Below are 22,222 nucleotides of genomic sequence, written 5' to 3' on the forward strand. Positions count from 1 at the left end.
GTTATAAAGCAGAAACTGACACACCATTGTAAAGCAATTATACTCTAATAAAGATGTTAAAAAATTAAAAAAACAAAACAAACAAAAAAAACTAAGCAATATTATTTCCTTCCCTGTCTGATTCTATGTTGATATGATTACTCTAAGGATTACAGGATAATGAGAAGATTATGGTTTCCCGGAAGTTAGAAAACAATCATATTTATACTATGGAGGCCATGTAGACATTGTGCAATGTTTTAAAAAACAAGTAGGTTTTCATTAAGGGCTGATAAAACTAAATTAAATTAGTACATACAGAGTAGAATTGGAAGTCCATAAATATGGATTTAATTCAAGTATTACAAGTCAGTTATTGTGAAAATTTCCTGTTTGTTTAAAGTACAAGAAAATTTAAACAGAAATTCACTACATTTATTCATCCTGTCCATCTAGCTCATATATTTATAATCAACCACTTATTTACCCATTCACTATTTCTGCTGCCTCATATAAATAGTAGATAGGTGTAATACAGTAAAACTGACTTTACTAAACACTAACTAGACTTCAGTTTGCCTTGGGTTTTGTATATTTATAGAATTAAAATGCCTTTTGTCTATAACAACATGCCGTGCATCCCACATCCAGCCAGTCCATGACAGGGAAGGTTTCTATGTTTACACTTTAAAAATATTGTTACAGAAATACACCATAATCTTTATTTAGAAAACAAAACTATGTTTTACTACTCCATGTCCTAAGTAAAAAAATGAATTTTTAAACTATATTCATCATTTCAGAAAAAAATATTACAGCATGTTGTATTTGTATTCTACTGCTGCTATAACAAATTACCACAAACTTCGTGGTTTTAAACAACACAAATTGTCAGAAGTTCAAAATGGGTCTTAAGGGCTAAAATTAAGAGGTCAGCAGAGTTGTGCTCACTCTGGATGCTCTAGGGGAACATTTATGTCCTTGCTCTTTCCAGCTTCTTAGAGGATACCTGCATTCCTTGGCTAGTGGCCCCTTCCTCCATCTTCAATGTTCATCACTCTAATCTCTGCTTCTGTTGTCATAGCTCCTGTTTCGAATATTAACCTCTTGCCTCCTTTTTATAAGGATATTTATGATTAGATTGGGTCTACATGGATAATCCAGGATAATCTCCCCAACTCAAGATCCTTAATTCAATCAAATCTGCAAAACCTCTTTGCCATTTATAATAACATATTATGGATTTCTTTGAGGGACCATTATTGAATCTACCATATAAGTATTTAATTGTGTACAAGAATCTGGGTTTTATAGGAGGATTTTGAAAAATTTTAAGCAATTTAAAAAATTGACAACATTCACAGGAATTGTGATCTCCTACCATTTGAGAAATTCCTCAAAAATAAAACAAAAACATTAAAGTTTATGTAGATTTTTCCCTTTACTAACTAATCATTTTAATGAAGTACTTTTATGTTAAAATTGAAAAATTTGAATGAAGTAATTTCCAAGCAAATTGATTACTTTTTTCTAGTTTCATAAGATTAATGATTAGAATACAAGAAAATTAACAATGCTCTTTCATAATATTTCAATTGATTTTACAAGAATTTAGAAAAATTTTATCTGGAAAATTAACTCTTTAGATGTCATACATCAAGTTTGCTATAAGATCTTTTTAGCAATAAACACTTTGGGAAAAAAAAAACAAACCCTCACCTTCACGTTTTCACTACTCTTCCCATACATATGGAGTATATTTTAAAAACAAAATGTTATATTCCATGTCTCTTTAAACCTCACATGTTTATGCTATTCAATTTAAGGATCTTATAAAAATTTATTTTAATTAAGTTTAAGTGCATTAGTTCTATAATCTTACTATTTCAAATAAAGCAAGTGAGCATGGGTAAACTAATCCCTCAACTTATTTATGTCTGTAATAACATTTTACTTCCTAAATCAAATATTTTCCTAACTTTGCCAATCCAATTTATTTTTTAACTCTCAATTCATGTTTCCTTACAATTAGCATCATGTGTACACTTACATATTATTAATCCACTACAAATATATCTATTTATTCTTTCTAGGTGTTGATGCCATTTGATATTTGGTTTATTTGATATAAGTTTACCTTTATGTTATTGTAGAATGTAATATTTTCAAAAATATATATTTTAAAGGAAATACCACTTTATTAAATTTCATTCTGCAAACATATTTTGATTCTTAATAAATCCTAGAAACTTGAAAGAAATTGCTGCTTCATTATTAATGGTATTAATAGTACTAATTGCTGGTTGGTATGTCTCCAAGTCACACTCCCCCATGTTGACTGCAATCACACTGGCTTTCTATCAGGTATTAGGACAAGCCAACCTCTTCCCAACCTCATGCTTTTTGGAGCTAATGATCTCTCTGCTTTGAAAGCTCTTTTCCCAGGCTATTTGCCTGACTGTCTCATTCTCATTCTTCAGGTTTCAAATACCCTCTCTTGAGAGCAGTCTTTTATCACACCTATATAAGCTAGCCCTTTTATTGTTTTTCTATTGTACAACTGTGTTTATTTTCTTCTTGCATTTTATCATTTATGATTATATGTATTGGTTCATGTGTTTATTATTTGCCTTATCCACGGGACCACCAGATCCATAAGGCCGAACTCTTCTTTTCCCCAGCACTTAACGCACTGATTAACCCATAATACGTACTGATGAACTTCTATTGGTAGAATTATTGATGCAAGAACTTAATACTAAATATTTTGAAAATAAAAAAATATATATATAGTAACTATTTAGAGTGCTTTTACACCTATTAGCATTGATTAGATACAAACTCTAGAACAAGAGTTGCAAATTTAAGTATATTCAGAAGCCAGGAGATATTTTAAAAGAGTATAATGAACCAGGTACAATAAAATAAGTAATGGAAATTACAGGAAATAGCAAAGAACAGACCCTATTTAAAAGGTGCAGCACCTACTCAGCTCTAGTCTATTGTTGCCCAAGGGAATACAAGTCCAGTGTTTCTCCAGACTTCAGGTTAAATCTGAGTTTTAGGGATTTGGGAGACCTAAGGAAACCCTCTGCAGGCTGAATCTGGTCCAGGACCACTAACCTGCAGCCCTTGCTCAAAAGTCTACTGAGGGATCTGATTCTTTCTAATTATATATAGGCTCTTTGCCAGCCCCATTCTCATTCCTTGGAAACAATTGAATTTCATGCAGTCCTGATGTCCTAGCCTAGATCATTACAGGACTTAGATCAGATGGACCATTTTTGTAACTGATTCATCCAAACACAGAGTACTTAACAGAATGTCCACTAACTCTTATTCTCTAGATCACTGGATCTTATTTTTTCAGACCTGTTTTTCACCTTTCTTCTTTTGATTCTGGAACTATTACTTTGTATTTCCCACCCTCCCTCCCACCACAAAAGGCTTCGTTTTTCAACTTAAATTAGTTAAAATTGGTTTTTGCAGATTTGCAAACAAGTATTTCTTATTAATATATTACTTAATTACATTAAAAATAGTTTATTATCTTTATGCTCCACACTGTGATGGGTATTAGGGCTCAGAAGAATCCCAGCATACAGGTAAGTCATGATTTCTATCCTGCCCATCTATGGGTTCATCTCCTGTCACTCTGTGTTTTGTTTTTCATGCAAACACCAAACTGTTTTGGTTTTATATTCACAATAGCAGTTACTTATCTTATATTGTCCCATCTGCCAAAAATGATTGCCCTTCTCATCATTAAAGTCTACTCATTCTTTAAGATTCAGCTCAAGAGTCATCTCCTCTAGAATACCTTCCCTGAAGATATACACCCCCACACATGCCCTACAAACATCAGCCGCTACGGGATGGGCATGTCTTCTAGGTACACTGCTAACATGAAGTGCTCAGTTGCTTTGCTGAACCAGGAACAGTGTAACTTTGGGGACCTTGAGCCTAAATTTGGCTAAATTCCTCTATGGCAGAATTTTTACCCTAGCATTCTACCTAGTGTTTAGCATAGTGCCTGGTCTGCAATAGACATTGTGTGATGAAAGGAAGATAAAAGAGGGAGGTCTTGAAAGCAAATGATAAAATCTAGTTGAGAATAATTTCCATAAACATATGAAGCAGCTAGACAAGAATAGGAGAGAATTTAGGGTGAGAACTTTTAAGAAAGTATATAGTCCACCTACGCTTCCTGTTTTCCAAACTTATAAGAGCAATTTTTATGAATATTTCATATTTGGGACATACAATAAAAGTTTAAATTAACTATTAAGTAATTACTGATTCACTTGCAAAAGTTTTATGAATTATATGTTAGGTGCAAGATACTATCAAGTAGAAACTATTTAAGAGAGAAACTGGCCCCGGGCCTCCGCGCCGATTGGGCCTCTGCTCCGTCCGGTCTGCGCTTGGAGCAGGCATGAGCGGTGCCCTGGGGGCCGGGGGATCCGGGCGGGGGAGCAGCGCCCCAGACGCCGTCCCCATGGCGCGCCCTCGCAGCCCCCGCCCGCTTTAACATCGCGATGGCTGCCCAAGGAGAACCCCAACTTCAGTTCAAACTTACATTGGTTGGTGATGGTGGTACTGGTAAAACTACACTTGTGAAACGTCATCTGACTGGTGAATTTGAGTAGAAGTATGTAGCTACCTTGGGTGTTCAGGTCCATCCCCTTGTGTTCCATACCAACAGAGGACCTATTAAGTTCAATGTATGGGATACAGCTGGTCAGGAGAAACTTGGTGGACTGAGAGATGGCTATTATATCCAAGCTCAGGGTGCCATTATAATGTTTGATGTAACATCAAGAGTTACTTACAAGAACGTGCCTAGCTGGCATAGAGATCTGGTACCAGTGTGTGAGAACATCCCCATCATGTTGTGTGGCAACAAAGTGGATATTAAGGACAGAAAGGTTAAGTCAAAGTCAACTGTCTTCCACCCAAAGAAGAATCTTCAGTACTATGACATTTCTGCCAAAAGTAACTACAACTTTGAAAAGCTTCCTCTGGCTTGCTAGAAAACTGATCAGAGACCCTAACTTGGTGTTTGTCACCATGCCTACTTTTGCCCCGCCAGAGGTGGTCATGGACCCAGCGTTGGCAGCGCAGTACAAGCATGATCTAGAGGTTGCTCAGACAACTGCCCTCCCGGATGAAGATGATGACCTGTGAGAAAGTGAATGACATTTCTGCCAAAAGTAACTACAACTTTGAAAAGCCCTTCCTCTGGCTTGCTAGAAAACTGATGGGACACCCTAACTTGGAGTTCATTGCCATGCCTGCTCTCGCCCCGCCAGAGGTGGTCATGGACCCAGCGTTGGCAGCGCAGTAAGAGCACGATCTAGAGGTTGCTCAGACAACTGCGCTCCCGGATGAAGATGATGACCTGTGAGAAAGTGAAGGTGGAGCCCAGCATTAGAAGTCTAGTTTTATAGATAACTGTCCTGTGATATCAGTGGTGCAGCGTGTTTGCCACTCTATTATATAGCTAAGCAGAACATGTGCTTAATCTTTGGGATGCTGACGGAGATGAATGGGCTTCGGAGTGAATGTAGCAGTTACAAAAAACAAAACAAAAACAAAAAAACCCATTTTTTTGGACCTGCATATTTAGGTGTTTTGGAACACAGTTGTTTCCTCCTTGAGTTCTAAATATAAGACTGCTACAGTCACATCACAATATTCAGTGGTGGAATCTTGTTTGTTACTGTCATTCCCATTCCTTTTCGTTTAGAATCAGAACAAAGTTGTATTTCAAATATCTAAAAAAAAAAAAAGAAAAGAAAAGAAAAAAGAAACTTTGGTGGGAAGAAAAAGAAAGAAAGGAAGAATTTTATTGTTCTTGTTATAAGTATCATTCTAAAAAAGAGAATTTAGATAACTGACGTTCCTCTTATAAAGGGATAATACTTGATACATTATATGGAGGCATACAGAAGAATAATATGAAAAACAAATTGGTTGCTAGGAGCATTCTAGCATTCTTGAGGAATACAATTACAACATTAAACAATTTGGGAAAACTAAAATTCATATAATCTATATTTTTTAACACAGATCTTCCCTTTGAATTAATAAGGTCTTGTGTGTAGACAAGAGTTTCTTTTGTTTATCATTTTAGCAATGAACATAATGATTTTAGAGGATTAAATTTTGACCATATTTCCTTTTTTCTTTCAATCATTCAGTACGCCTTTATTGAATGTCTCCTATGTATCAGAAACTGGAAAAGGTACTGAGGCATTGGGAATCAAATTATATCTTGACATTCTGTGATATTTTAAAAATTTAACATATGGGTTAATTTCAGCATGAGTTTTAAAATATGTAATTATTTATTTACATAATAGAAACCAACGTGTAACCATATTAAAATATGCACTCAGTTGAATATTAGTTGCAAAATGTATTTAGTTATTTATCATTAAATATTTAAAGGCTTTTGTTCATTTTAAATGCTGAAAGATAGTACTTTTTTCTTTTAGTAAAAAAAGACAAAATAACAGATTATATAATTAATTGTAAATATTAATTTCCAACATTACTTGTTTGGCCTGTCTTTCCATAAAGACAATCACATACATAACTTCAGATGGCTAATATGAATGGTGAGAAAGTCTGTAAGTGCTATAAAATAAGATTGGTTTAACCAAACACTCATTTCTAGTGGCTCTCCAATTGTGTGCTTCCCCCATCTATTTGGAAGAAAATCCACCAGCAGAGAAGATTACTAGAATAAGTAATATGTACTTTGTATTTTTAAAAAGAAGAAACAAAGAACTGAAGAGAAATGCTGGACTGTGAGAGAAGACAAACACTTTTTGAGTGTAATGTGTGTGAAACAGTATGCCTTGGAAGAAAGACAAATTATCAGCAGGATATAAAGTACAGCTAAAGATATTTTGCTCAGAAATACTCTATATAGGTGGTTAGTTGTTTTACTGTTTTCTCTCTAACACAAGTCATCCCTGTAAACTGGCTAAATGAAGGACGCTCTACTTAAAGATGCCACAATTTCCATCCTAAATCAGGCTAGAAGTGATGGGGTGGGGAGAGAAGAAGGAATCTGCAAAAACAAAACTGTGGCGTTGGTAAATGCTGAGGTTTAACCTCTTGAATATTTGGGTCATCTCCTGGGGAGGAAATATCACGAAGGAGGAAAATCAAACCTCAAAAGAAAAGGCAAAGGCTATAGAAGTCATACTGGAACTAAGGTGTCACAGGAACAGTGAAAAGTAATGATTCAACTGTCCCCAAAACAGGGTATCTGTTGAACCCAAACAAGAAATTACAGACAGTAGAAAGAAAAGATTAAATACAACTTTAGTGATTTGGAAAAAACTGAGTACAAGACGCTCAAAAAACAGAGTATAAGACAAATTCAGTAGCCTCACTAAATTGTTTAAAATTCCGAATTTTCCTTATTTTATTTCTTTTCAAAACAAGCCACACCATTTGGTTGATTTAGGTTAAAGTCCTCTTAAAAATTTCAGTGTTAATTTATACACCGATTTACTGACTCCTAAAACTCTGCAAAAATTATTGCAAGCTTATCTTAGATGTTTTTAATTTTCCTTCTCCAGTGTGATACAATAAACTTTGTTGAATTTTTCTATATTACCTCTTATATACTTATATAGCGTTAATATTGATATGTTTTTCTATATATTTTTGTTTTTCTATATTTCTATATTTTCTTTCTATATTTTCCATGAAAAATATCATCTTAAAAATCAATATTACCCTAGAAACATATACACACAGAGCATATATAAAAAAAGAAAATATCAATAATATTTTTCCACATATCAATATTAAGAAAACATTCATAACAAAGTATATCACCATATACACTGCAGTTTGTCATCTTAAATTCAAAATAAAAATGGATATTATTAAATTATATAACAAAGAGAACCTAAGAGCATTTGTTGTTTGGTTGTTTATTCAGTTGTTCAGTTAGAAAATTTTCAGATATTAATATTGAACCCTAAATATGAAGTCTGTCTGCTACGAATACAATAGGGTCTTTTAACAAGCATATTAATTAAGTACAAGGATTTTCTCCTATAATACAGGTAATTTAAACAACTTTTTAAGTTACTACTTAGATAAGAGCCTCATTCTAAATTGTCGGTGGTATTTTTATAGCACAAATTAGTCTTTGCCATGAAGCTTCATTAGGTGTTTGGGAAAATAAAAGTTGCAGTGATTCAGCTGTTTTAAGAAAAGAATACAAACCTCTTAAAAGTAAGCAGCAAAAGAAAGAAGAAAAAGGGTCCGGGCCCTTGAAGCATTTGCTTTCACTATGTACCATTACTGTACTGATGAAAGTTAAATATTGAACACCACTGAATAACTCTTGAAAATACAAAGGGTAAAATCTAGGGGGAGAACTATAGCTGTGTCCTTAACAGCAGGTATTACAGAAAAACTCAACTCTTGGCTCTGCCATTTCCTAGCTATTCTACATTTTACATGAAACGTTTTACTTATCCTATTGAGTATGTTTCCTCTTCAGTAAAGTGCTGACACTCATACCTAACAGGGAGGAGAGTGTGAGAATTAAATAAAATAATGTATGAAAAAATATAAGCCATGTAGTAAATGTTAACAAATGAAAACTATTTTAATAAGTGAATATTTTCAGCAATGGAAAAATCAGTGTTTTTTTATGCTGGAGAAAAGAAAAAGAGCTTATTATTAACTAAATCAGAACTTGTAGTAGTCCACCCCTTATCCACAGGGAGTACATTCTAAGACCCACAGTGGATTCCTGAAACTGCATATAGCACCAAACCCTATATATACTGTTTTTCTTCCTATACATACATATCTATGATAAAGCTTAATTTATAAATTAGTCACAGTAAGAAAATATCCAAATTTCCAGTATGACTCCTCTTGCATTTTGGGGCCATTAAAATATGGGTTACTTGAACACAAGCACTATGATAGTGTGACAGCTGAAGTGTTACAGATGACTGACTAACAAGTGGGTAGCATATATCGTGGATACACTAAACAGGGGGATGATTCACGTCTCGAGTAGGATGGCATATTTCATCATGCTACTCAGAATGGCACATGATTTAAAACTTAAGAATTGTTTATTTCTGGAAAGTTCCATTTAATATTTTCAGACGGAGGTTGACCATGGATAACTGAAACCAAGGAAAGTGAAATCACAGATAACAGGGGACTACTGTACTACAGATGAGGGAAAGTCTGAGGTGAGATCCAGAAAATTTTAATAGCTTACCTGAGGCTAAAGGATCCAGAATTTTTGTTAAGTAACCAGGCTTCCTGATATCTGGTCATTTTTCTACTAAACCAGCCTACCTTTCAAATGAGTCACTATAGTTTATTTTATGGTTTTTACTTTCTTTTGGATTATTTTCTTTTAAGTTCATGTTAAATTTTCTAAATGAGTTTCCAGTTACGCATTACACTTTTAAGTGAAACATATTGAAGATAATTTAAACAAATGCAATTATACTGTATCATATAAATTAAACTGTGTATAAACTGGAAAGTGGCTGCACCTGTGTGTATAATTCTTATTTAATGAAACAATCAGTTAAATATTTTAATATAATATGAACATACTTCTAAGGCAATCAGTACATTTTCAGGATTACCAGAAACCTGAAAATATAGGATATTCAGGAATCAAATTGCCCAACTCTAAAAATTTATAGGAGAGAGGAAATCTGTGGTAAACCACAATCCTTTTATACAAAAGTATATGAGCAAGTTCTTATCTATATTGAAATGATTTAAGAAGATGATTTTTCAGAATGAGTTTGGCAGAGGAATTTGGAGTAGTTATCCTTAAAGGAATTCTGAAGAAATACAGAAAACTGAAGAAACAGCTGTGAAATTCTTTAATTTTTAAAAATTGTGAAAAAAATATTCGACAAAACTTCTTCAGCTTTCATGTTGCAATAATATGATTGTAAGTTTCTTAAAACTGTCTTTAAAAATGAGGCACACCTTATTTAAATTTTTTTAAATGCCTTTGGGAATAGCTATTCTACATATTTCACAAAGATCTTATTATGCAACCTAAGTATAACTGTCACAGTTCTAAAGTGGACTACAAATTTTATTTCTTTAAAGTATCACTAATGAACAATAAATGGTCATTTAGCTTTATATTTTTATAGAAGGGTTCCTGGAGATAACAATATAAGAAGCATAACCTCACCTGAGATTTCAATAAAACCTATACACTTATGCTTTTTCACAACAAAGAAAGTAAGCTTATAAAACTTCCCTAGATAAACTTTCTCTATTCAATCACACTGTAAATAAAGGAACAATGAAATTTTCTCTTGATTGCTTTCATTATTACTTTTAAATTTCAATTCATTTCTTGCTGGCCAAATTTCTCTATTGTTATTGGAGTACACACACTTACAGCTCAAGAGCAATGTGCTGCTTTTTAAATAAACATCAATGAGGCAAGCCTAGAACTACCTCTTGACATAGTAAACTTGCTGACCCCCAGATGCTTTGTTTCTTCTGAGATGTCAAGGGAAGTTGGAACCTGGGATTTGTTTATGATCCCAGGAGTTTTCTACCTCTGGGATGAGCTGCATATGTAATACGAGAATACAGGATTTCCTGAGTGATCTTCACTAAGGTATCCCATGAATAATTAACTAGTCAGATCAAATATATTTCTTTTGAGATGATGATTCTACCTTTGGATAAAAAAGTCAAAAAAAAATGGGTCATTTTTGATTGTTTGATTTTTCATTATTCCTGAAGAAAAAAGAAAAGTTGTTGGTATATATCATTTCTGACATAAAGGTTGCAAAGACACAGTTCTTGAGACTGTAAAAGTTACATTCTCTAAAGAGTGTTTTAGTCCATGTAATCCTTTTATTTTCTTTCCAATCTGCTCCCTCTGGGTGAATATATTTCTACTTCTCAATATCTTGGCAGCACAGGAAGCTTAGATATAATTGCTCCTATCAAATTCAAGATTTATCATTTTCTATACTACTATATATACAAGTACATTATTCACTTTCATTTGTTTGCTTGGACCTGGAGGGAAATAGTACTGGCATACCACTCTTTCATCCTTTTTCTAAATATTTTATATTCTTGCATTAAGAAAAGAGTTTTAGAATAGATACTGATATACAGAAATGTATAGTCAAAATTAAATGCTGCAGGATCATGCAGGCAACACCTAATTCTTCCAAGGGTGGGGAGAATGTAAGACCCTGAAAAATTAAAATTAGCCAGTTTTTTAATATAATTTATGTGATTATTTTTATGTTTTCATAGACTATGTTGTCAATGCATGCAAAACAAAGCTTAATATCTTTCCTTTTATAAGAAAAGTACAGGAGTATACATACTGTAAGGGACACATTCATACTGCACTTCAAGGTATTTATAGGTTCCTGGACATGGGTCTGGAAAAACATCGGGACCTGCCACCACTGCACACTGGGTTCTGTTATTGCACCTGAAGTCAAAAGAGAAGAAAAGAAAAAAATAATAAGTTTCTACATAGTTAAATCATTATTAACACCAATACCAATTTTATTTTAGTTCCTAATTACACAGATTTAAATAAGGTTTTGGTCAATTTAGGGTTTTAGACTTGTTAAGGAAATATCTATAGTATACCTAAAAAAAAAACTAGACATTAAAAAATTCATTCAGTTTATTCATATTAACTAATTTAATATTTGATTGAACACAGCATGATTTTGAGTTAGGAGTTAAATACTGCTTAAGCAACATTAACTGGCCCATAGGATATTGCCAATGTGAAGACAGGACGATTTGGTAGGAAAAACTCACTCTCTTATAAAAAAATAATTAAGAAAATAGAAACTTAGGCAGTAGTAAAATAAATTCACTGATTATCATATTATTTATTTTATAGGCAGTGAACATATGGTGTTGAAATGCTTTTAGCCAAACCTAAAAAAATAAAATCAGTAAAAACTTTAAATATTAAAATATATCTAAAAATTTAATTTATATAAATTAATATAATAATAAACTAATCCCATAAGTAAAACCATTTTTAAGAATGGACTCATGTTCCTCATGTACAGCCAAATAACGACACTAACCTCACAGATTGCTATTCACAAATGCCAATATCCTATAATTTAAAATAACTTTAAATCTCCAAAGAGAATAATCAGACATCACTATTGAAACAGAAACACAAACTAGGCATATTTTGTGGCAATTGGGCTAAACAGATCTGGGTTAGCAGATTTACTCATGGGTAAATAAATATACATATAATGAAATTGATTCCTACTCTGAAAAAGACACCCAAGGTCAGAGTGGCCTCGTTACAGTAAATTTTACTCCGAAACTTTCTAGACCCAATAGAGTTCCTCCCTTCCTTCCTTCCTTCCTTCCTTCCTCTCCCTCCCTCTCTTCCTCTCTTCCTTCCATCTTTCTTTTCTTTTCTTTCTTTTTCTTTCCGCCCTTCCTTCCCTCTTTCCTTCCCTTCTTTCTTTCCTTCATTTCTTAAAAAGATGCTTCCTTTTTTGATATGACCAATACCTCTGAATCCTTGCTAGGCTACTAGTTGGATAAGGAGCATTTAGGGCAGAGCTCATTTTGATTTAGAGTGAAAATGCTTTGAGTTTACTCAAGGCTATAATTTGCCAGGTTTACTGAGGATTTTATTTAGTCCCTAAATTAAAATTGATTCATTAGTAAATGTCTTAAACTGAAAAATACATTTCGTGTTATCAGTGAAAGATTAATAAAAGCCAATATCCCATTCTCATCAGTCACTTTAGCATAACAGCTAATCCTGAGGGTCAACATGTTCTAAAGTTCTCTTGTGTAGATTTAGTGTCTAAAGATGATTATCAGACAATTGTATAATAACATTAATGTAAATGTGGCTGTCCTCAACATGCATTACAAATAGGTAGTGCAAATATTTTAGTGTACTGACACTTTTTAAAATTAGCAGTACTTTCCTATTACATAGAAAACCCTTTAGAGGAAGCTGTCTCAAGTTAAAAGACATGTTTTTGCAGTTAAAGCAATACAATTTTCACATCACGCCTTGAAAAAATAAACTCATAAATCTATCTCAGGATTTTTTACAATGAGCAGCTATATAAACTCAGTTATATCCATAATTGTTACAGAAACAATCAGCTATTATCAGAAATGCATTCAAAGTTGAAATAATGAAAAATGAAAGTATATGTGATAAAATTTGATGATATTTAAATATTCTGTAAATATAATATTGCTGATCTCAAATCATTAAATTATAATGTTTAAAATAAATATATATATATATACATATTATATATATTATGTTTTGTCTCTTGGCCTACTGTTGTTTTACTGCCTACTATCGTCCTTCTTTCTAATTACTACAGCTCTTATAATAATGAAATTGATTTACAATCTGTGTCTATTCTTATTTTCAGATGTAAATGGGCAATTACAAATCTTTTATTATTTAAACAATCAATGTTTGATATCAACAAACCAAATTACTAGTCATTTTTGAGTAGGGCATAAAGGTTAAAATTTACAATTATGGAAGTGTTTGTTTCACAGAAAATTGTCTTGAATCAAAAAGAATTTCACATGGTTATATATGTATAGATCAGATATTAAAATATAATATAGACACATCCATCCATCCATCTAGTTATCTAAACATGTGAACTGATCCTTTGCATATTATATACTATTTAATTTACAAAAATACTAATTATTTATGTATATGTAAAAAAACTGAAATAAGCAACATTTGTTATGAACATTAGACACTGTAATGAGTCCCAAATATCTTACTTAATGTTAACCAAAGAAGAATCAAGAAAGCCTTCTACCTGATGAGATAGTGTATGTGAAGAGGTATATAAACCAACACATTCTACACAAATACTGCAGTCATTGTTCTGTAGAAAACAATGCTTTACAGCATTTACTTTTCAAAATAATTTATATGCTATTATGATTTCTATATCAAATGCTTTTTATAAATTAAGATACTGAAAAATCAAAAGGTAGGCAACATCTGGAATATTATTTTTGTATAAGATATAATACTGATTGTTTAAAGACTAGTTACATTTCAAAAACAGGAGTTTAAAAGTCTGTCTTCTTTCTTTTTTATGATTTCAGTCACTGTGAGTCAAAATTAAATTAACCTTAGTATTAGATTAAAGATTATTGATCAATTTACACCAGTAAGATTACTTTTATAATTATATCAAAGTCGTCAAAAGTAAATTCATCCTAAATACTCTTGATGATAAAAGGAAAATAAAATAATTGAATGTTCCAATGTGCTTTACACTCAGATTTTTCTTTATATTTACTTTTAATTTAAATATAAATTAAAAACTGATTTTCAGTAACCCTGATATTAAGGATATTCTTAAAACCCATAGTAAAGGATGAGAAAAGACTACAATGATAATGTCAAATGTATCCTAATCTACTAATATCCACAGAAAAAAATGCCATAATCTTATAAAAGCACTAAGGCTTCAACTTTTGATAACAGTTTCAATATTTTTTCATCGGAAAATTTACGCAATAAAATTTTTCTAATCCAACAATAGACAATTTTCAAATAAAGTATTTGATAAAAAAAAAAAAAGCAGATGACAATAACAAATACCAGATAGAATTCTCAAAGGAATCTTTTGGAGTTTCAATTTTTACGTATATAACACAGAGGTCAGTTATTTTACTACCTCACAGAGTTGACGTGCTTATAAAAATGCATAAAAAATTTGTAAAGTATCACATAAATGCACACGGTATACTATTTGTTGCTGTATCTATCCACATTGTTATCATTATTAACATTAGTCATTTGCTTTGGGATGGGTTAATAACACTCCATTCCAGATAGACTGAGTCTTTTGAGAGAAACCTGCAACACAAAAGAAGTGACCCACAGACAAGCACATAGATGCTTTGGATTGAGAGTAGAAACAGGAAAAAACAGATTCACGTTTTTTTTAAAAAAGAAAGCCAAATAAATTAGCTGTATGCAAAGTACATTACCCGGGATACCATAAGTTTGAGATTTATACTAACGTTTTAAACTTATCAAACATGTTCACATATATCCTACTTGTCACTTCTTTTTGAGATGAATGTTACTAGTACCAATTTCACAGAGGAGGGAATAGGTATGGTGATGTTGAATAACCTTTCAGACTCTCAGTAATCAAATAATAGTCACTGGACTCCAGAACAGTGACCTGAAAACCACTATCTTACTGTCTCCTGAGCGTGTGAGTCATACATATCATGGTCACTCTGGGAAACTAATTTAAATCACTCTTATATGTTGTCAGGAGTACTATGATGATCTGATGAGGTAAAGATCAGCTGTGAAATATCTAACTGGCCCAGGATTCATTCCGTTGTGATGTGAATCAGGCATTCCAAGGAAGCTCTGAATTTAAATTAACATTACATAACCAGGCCCTCTCAATTCTAATTGGAATGCAGCAATCAGAAGGATCAATCTCTGAACATAAGGTGGAAGGAGTAATAAGATAAATGAGTATTTCTTTATATATAGACTATTCCAAAAGAAAAAAAGAAACACAAAAACATGCCATTTTAATTCAACCACATTCAAAGCTCCAACTTAAGTATATTTGCCATCTATTGATAAAGTTTATTTAATAAATATTATGTAATATGTTGAATGCTATTGGTTATTAGCACTAATTTTAAAGTAGTATTGCCTAACTTAAAAAGAGGTCTTATGATGACTGCCAGGGAAGATAAACATAATTACAGGATTAGAAATTAGATACAGAATTATTTGATGCTAACTTATTCATTCCAGTATGGTTCATAGCAGTATAAGAACAAAATTGGTTAAGAACGATAATGAAAAAGTCACCTCTGGGGCAAAGAAGTTCCTTTATTTGCCACAACATACTGCAGCATATAATAAAAATGATATTGCTAGGTTTATGCACATATCATCTATTAAGTTATTATTATACATAAAATAAATGAACCAACCTCTTTTCTGCTAAATTTAGGAAAGTGATGTTTGTTTTAACTTCCATATCTAGATAAAAAGTAGCAGCCCATTTTCTCCCGTTTAGTTACAACAAATTTATAGATGAAGCATATAAAATGAATCTTAAGTATAACTGTTTTAAAACATCCTTACATAAGAGACATATAAGGATTGTATTGGTTGGTTCCATAGCTCTAGTAATCTAATATGGTACAATTAAAATAATTTAAATAAAATATTGTTGTATTTCTCTACTAGAAGGATAATTCATAGGGTTCTCCCTTAAAAAATCCAATTACATATTCTTATTATGCTCTTAAATCAGTGTGTACAAAAAAGCCAATCCTACGAATGCTCAGAAATGTCTCAATTAATGCTTCAGTCATGCAAATATATAAAACTCCATTTAAAATAATTGGAATAACAAGATATGATGGTGTAAAAAAACATACTTTATGGGTGTCTCTTTGTTAGAAAAATTAGTCATATGAATTTATATTAGTATTTATCAAATGACTGATGAAGAAATACATACACTGAGTATACTCAAGTAATTCACAGCATCTAAAATATGGCAACTCAGCGTTTAAATCATATAAGAATAAGGCATTATGTTCCAAGAGAAAAATGTTTTAAAGATAACTATTCACGCAAAAAACAAGGCACTACCATCATGACACATTAATATTTAAAATCTAAAAATGTCTCTCAAGATTGCTGTGGCTATTCGGGGTCTTTTGTGTCTCCATACAAATTTTAAGATATTTTGTTCTGGTTCTGTGAAAAATGCCATTGGTAATTTGATAGGGATTGCATTGAATCTGTAGATTTCCTTGGGTAATATAGTCATTTTGACAATATGGATTCTTCCAATCCAAGAACATGGTATATCTTTCCATCTGTTTGTGTCATCTTTAATTTCTTTCACAGCGTCTTATAGTTTTCAGAGTACAGGTTTTTGTCACCTTAGGCAGGTTTATTCCTAGATATTTTATTCTTTTAGATGCAATGGTAAATAGGATTGTTTCTTGAATTTCTCTTTTGGATCTTTCACTGTTAGTGTACAGAAATGCAACAGATTTCTGTGTATTAATTTTGTAACCTGCAACTTTACCTAATTCATTGATGAGCTCTAGTAGTTTTCTGGTAGCATCTTTAGGATTTTCTATGTGTAGTATCATGTCATCTGTATACAGTGACAGTTTCACTTCTTCTTTTCCAATTTGGATTCCTTTTATTTCTTTTCCTTCTCTGACTGGCGTAGCTAGGACTTCCAAAACTATGTTGAATAAAAGGTTGATTTTTGTCAAAAGCTTTTTCTGCATCTATTGAGATGATCATATTGTTTTTATTCTTCAATTTTTTGATGTGGGGTATCACACTGATTGATATTGAAAAATCCCTGCATCCCTGGGATAAATCACACTTGATCATGGTGTATGATCCTATTAATGTATTATTCGATTCGGTTTGCTGGTATTTTGTTGAGGATTTTTGTGTCTATGTTCATCAGTGATATTGGCCTGTAATTTTCATTTTTTGCGGTATCTTTGTCTGGTTTTGGTATCAGGGTGGCCTCATAGAATGTGTTTGGGAGTGTTCCTTCCTCTGCAATTTTCCTGGAACAGTTTCAGAAGGATAGGTGTTAGCTCTTCTCTAAATGTTTGATAGAATTTGCCTGTGATGCCATCTAGCCCTTTAAGTAATCAGGGTAACTAGGAGTTTTTAATTCTCAGGATGGAATGTAGCAATATAAAAAAACCCATAAATTCATATGTGAATATCAAGAGTATTTTGCTCAATGTCCATAAATAGAACAGAACAACTCTCTTTTCCTCAAGACAGTACTTTCCCTATGTGCCACTCACTGCCTGTCGCTCTGAGACCTGCAAATACGTCATTCATTTTGGACTTGCCTGGGAAGAATAAGGCAAATATCTCATGGTAGAATATATATATATATATATATATATATATATATATATATATATATATATGACAAAGGAATCATGTAGATCTCAATTAGTAAGAGAACTAAATGGTCAGAAAAAACGGAATCAATTATCATCATAAATATTAAAAATTTTCTCTAATTCTTATATTGTATATCTACACCTAGCATTCACACAGGAATTTGCCAATGTTGTCCACATACACTTTAAGTGGCAATTTAAGAAGAGTAACAGAAGTGATAAGGCCCTTGTTTGCTGTTTTTATTTTTGAGAATATTGATTCTAAATCATAAACTATAAATATAGTAAGATCTTACAGAACACATCGTGACGATGTATTTAAACCAAGTTCTATGATTCACAAGGTGATTCTTTAACCTCAAGTCTTTCATTTTCTATATTCTTTTATATTTCATTTCACAAACATTCTTTACATTAGAAAAATGTGATGTGACACAAGCAAGTGAAAACATGATCAAAATGATGCGTGGGGAGAACCACAGAAACTAGGATACTATGTTAGTTTTCTTATTGCTTCTGGAACAAATTACCACAAACTTAGTGGCTTAAAACAATGCAAATCTGGGGCTTCCCTGGTGGCGCAATGGTTGGGAGTCCGCCTGCCGATGCAGGGGACGCGGGTTCATGCCACGGTCCGGGAAGATCCCACATGCCGCGGAGCGGCTGGGCCCGTGAGCCATGGCCGCTGAACCTGCGCGTCCGGAGCCTGTGCTCCGTGGCGGGAGAGGCCACAACGGTGAGGGGCCCGCGTACCGCAAAAAAACAATGCAAATCTATTCTCTTATAGGTCTGGAGGTAGAAGTCCAAAATGTGTCTTCTACGGCTAAGACAAAGGTGCTGGCAGAATTTGTCCCACATGGAGGCTCTGAGGAGAATCTGTTTTCTTGCCTTTTTTCAGTTTCTAGAGGCTGTGCCCTCATTTGTTGGCTTGTGACCCCACACCACATCACCTTTTTTCACCCTGATTCTGACATGGCACTGCCTTCTTCCTTCTTTGCCCTTCTTGCTTCCCTCTTTTAAGGACCCTTGTGATCACATTTAAGGCCCACCTCCATAATCCAGGATAATGTGCCCACCTCAAGAACCTTAACATCGTCACATAAGTAAAGTTCTTTTAGCCATATAAAGTACAATTCACAGATTATGGGGATAAGGATGCCAATATCATTGGGGGGCCATTATTCGGCCCACCACAAGTGCTTAAGCAAAAAGACATATTGAGACTGTCTCCTGAGGTGGTCACTTTGTAGAAGTCTTACATGGGAAGATGCATATATCATTACAGTGGAACATGGCTAAGGTGTTTAATGTCTCCCTAATATACAGTTTTATTTATTAAAAGGATGCATAGGCCTCCACTTACATACACTATCTTTCAGTACAAACAAATGGTTTGATTATAGTTTGGCTAAAAGACATCATATTATATGTTTGTTTTGTTGGATCACAATTGAATTTTCAGTGCATAAAGCTTATTGTGATAGATGTGAGAAACTGAGCTAGATTTGCCTGACCCATATAGGTTACTTTTATAGCATTTTACAGAAATTGGGTCATTGTTTCAATTTGGAACTTCATAAAATGTGAAATATCAAACATTAAGAAATTATTAATGAAACCCAACTGACTCAGATTAAACTGAATTCATGTTTCAGTGTCATTACACCTTTCTATGAATAAATAAAAGGTGACAATTTCACATTTACAGATTTAAATAAATAATTTTATTTTGACAAAATTCAATTTGAAATACTAATTCTGTACTGCACTAAAAAGATATTATTTGCCTATGCTCTAAACTATTTCAGTAGCAACTTGAAAAATAGGAAACTTTTCAGATTCTCTTATTATAGTATAAATTTACAAGTTTATGAACCTTAAGGGTTTATTATTGGGAATTTTTCAAACTGACTTAATAATATTTTGAAAACATTGAAATATGTTTGAAAACGCAGTAATCTTTCAAGGAAGTCCAATTTCCAAATATTCCACATATCTCTGGTAATGTTTGATAGAATAAATTATCATAATCATCAGTCAGCATCCACAGAATATTTATGGAGCTCACTCCAAAAATAAAATGATTAGCTATGTTAGACATGAATACAATTCATAGAAGCATGCGTTCACAATAAATGGAAATGTGCATTTAAAAATTAACATGTTCACAAACATTTCTTGCAAAAGTATTTCAGTCCTGAGTTATGTGTCAGAGATTTCTAAGCTGTAATCTTCTAGTAGTAGCTGAATGCTATAACAATGGTTACATAGAATTATGAGAAACTTTTCATTTAAAAATAATTGGTATTGCATTTGTATTAGTTTATTACTGTCTACTTGAAGTAGCATATCAGAGCTGAACATTCTTTACTTGCATGTATGGTTAACCAAATAAATCTGTGTGTGTGTATGAATTCATTCTCTGAAAGTATAGCAGCAAATGGAGGTATTACTTGTTTTCTTCTAAATAAAAAGGAACAATATTTTATATGTATGTATTTTTCTTAAGTGAAGACAATGTTCACTTTGCAGAGAATTAGATTTTTTTTTAAGTCAGAGACAGACATAATTGATTACACTTCCTAAGAGTGCTGCAAGACATTCTTTTCTTCCCTGAGCTACAAGAATATCCTATCTGCCAAGACACAGCTAAGACAAGAGATGTCATACTGATTCATTTAGTTGTCTTTTTTCTTGTCAATGTGTAAAATTTCCAAATCAAACTATGTATGTATGAGAAAAATAAAAAGAAATAAATTCAAACCTTGAGAAAGAGAATTGCAACAGAAAAGGAATTTTACTAATGTTGGCTACTGAAGTCATTTAACATAAAAACCAAGGAACAACATAAGATGAGCTCGGAAAAATGTCTTTGGCTTCCTCACATTTGATTTCAATAAAGTGCTAAATGAAAGCAAAGGAATAAATCTGTGTGTGTGTGTGTGTGTGTACGTGTGTGTGTGCATGTACCCATGTATGCACATGCACACACTCGTATATACACATTTATATACATATAAAAAGACTTCCAAAGCAGAATATACAGCAGAAATAAACTTTGTCTGTATCCTCATAGATAAATTTTTTTGAAGTGTGCAGTAGTAAGATTCATATTACACAAAAATAATTTTAGTCATCTTCATGCTTTGTAAGTATTATGTACCTGGTGCAGCACAACAAACTATGAAAGAAAGCCCCCATGTGCCAGTGACTGAAGACCAATAATTCTCATGGTCCCCTCTCCTCTAAGATGCTTCATCTCTCACTTCTGGTACTTGGCCTTGTTGGGCTACCTCTGTTGAATTAAGTCCAGTCATGACCTCAGACAGAGACTCATCTCAAGCATATATCCTACCTGCTTTGAATTATGGTATCACCAGGAAGCAATAAGTACAAGAGAAATGCAAAGACGTTTCTATTGGTATCAGAATGCTTTAGGCTTCAAAAAACAGCAAATACAAATTAAAGTGGCTGAAGAATAAGGGTTGTATTACCTCACATATTAAAAATTGGAAGATGAGTTGATTCAAGTTGGTTAATTCAGAGATTTACAAAGTCACGGCTGTGACTTGGAGTCTGTGAAATTTTACTGGATTTATGTCCTATGGTCCTAAGATGGCCACTGCATTTGTAGATGTTACTTGAAGATAAAATCCAGAAAAAGTAATGTTCCTATCTTGTGTCTCATTTTAAGAGTAAGGATATTCTACAATAAGCTACTCAGCAGACTACCCTTAAAGAACAATGACCAAAATGAGCCAATGCCTACTCGTAAAACAGTCACACAAGGGGAAGGACATCCACATGACTGGTTTTACCCAGTGAAGTTTCATTATCACAGGTCCAGAGAGGCACCTGGTCTCCTCTGCAGCACTAGCCGCTTATAGGAGAGTGAATAAATCATGGTTTTGCTAGTGAGGATGTGTTTGTCGTAGGCAAACATATTTGATATACCATTCTCTCAAGTTCCCTTCTCTAGCGAAAAGCACCTCATATTTAAGATATTACAAAGTTTTCAGCACAGCTACCAAAAAAATATTGGGGCATATAAAATAAGTCTTGTTTCAAATTTAAACCACAATATTTTACTTTGAAAGTATGTATATGCTATGTGCATTCTAATGTACAGAGTCTGGTTAAATACATTGAGTCTCTACTATGTGATGCTAGACAGCCATTAAAAATGATGAAGTAACTCTTCCTTTATTAACCCGAAAAAAACCCT

The 22,222-nt window shown here is 32.9% G+C and overlaps 1 protein-coding gene and 1 pseudogene across 2 annotated transcripts in view; one reads left to right on the forward strand and one right to left on the reverse strand.

Annotated features, from left to right (window-relative positions):
• LOC129392264 (adhesion G protein-coupled receptor L3-like) overlaps positions 1 to 22,222 on the reverse strand; it is a 337,154-nt gene that overhangs the window by 226,034 nt on the left and 88,898 nt on the right. Inside the window, exon 4 of the mRNA XM_055086331.1 lies at positions 11,373 to 11,482. Within this exon, the coding sequence (XP_054942306.1) occupies positions 11,373 to 11,482 (110 nt within the window). The remainder of the gene's footprint in view (positions 1 to 11,372; positions 11,483 to 22,222) is intronic.
• LOC102989872 (GTP-binding nuclear protein Ran-like) lies at positions 4,518 to 5,166 on the forward strand (annotated as a pseudogene). Its single transcript, XR_002893062.2, has one exon. The product of XR_002893062.2 is annotated as a GTP-binding nuclear protein Ran-like (transcript).

The sequence above is a fragment of the Physeter macrocephalus genome, chromosome 7 (genome assembly GCF_002837175.3).
Source record: "Physeter macrocephalus isolate SW-GA chromosome 7, ASM283717v5, whole genome shotgun sequence".
In the NCBI taxonomy this organism is placed as follows: Eukaryota; Metazoa; Chordata; class Mammalia; order Artiodactyla; family Physeteridae; genus Physeter; species Physeter macrocephalus.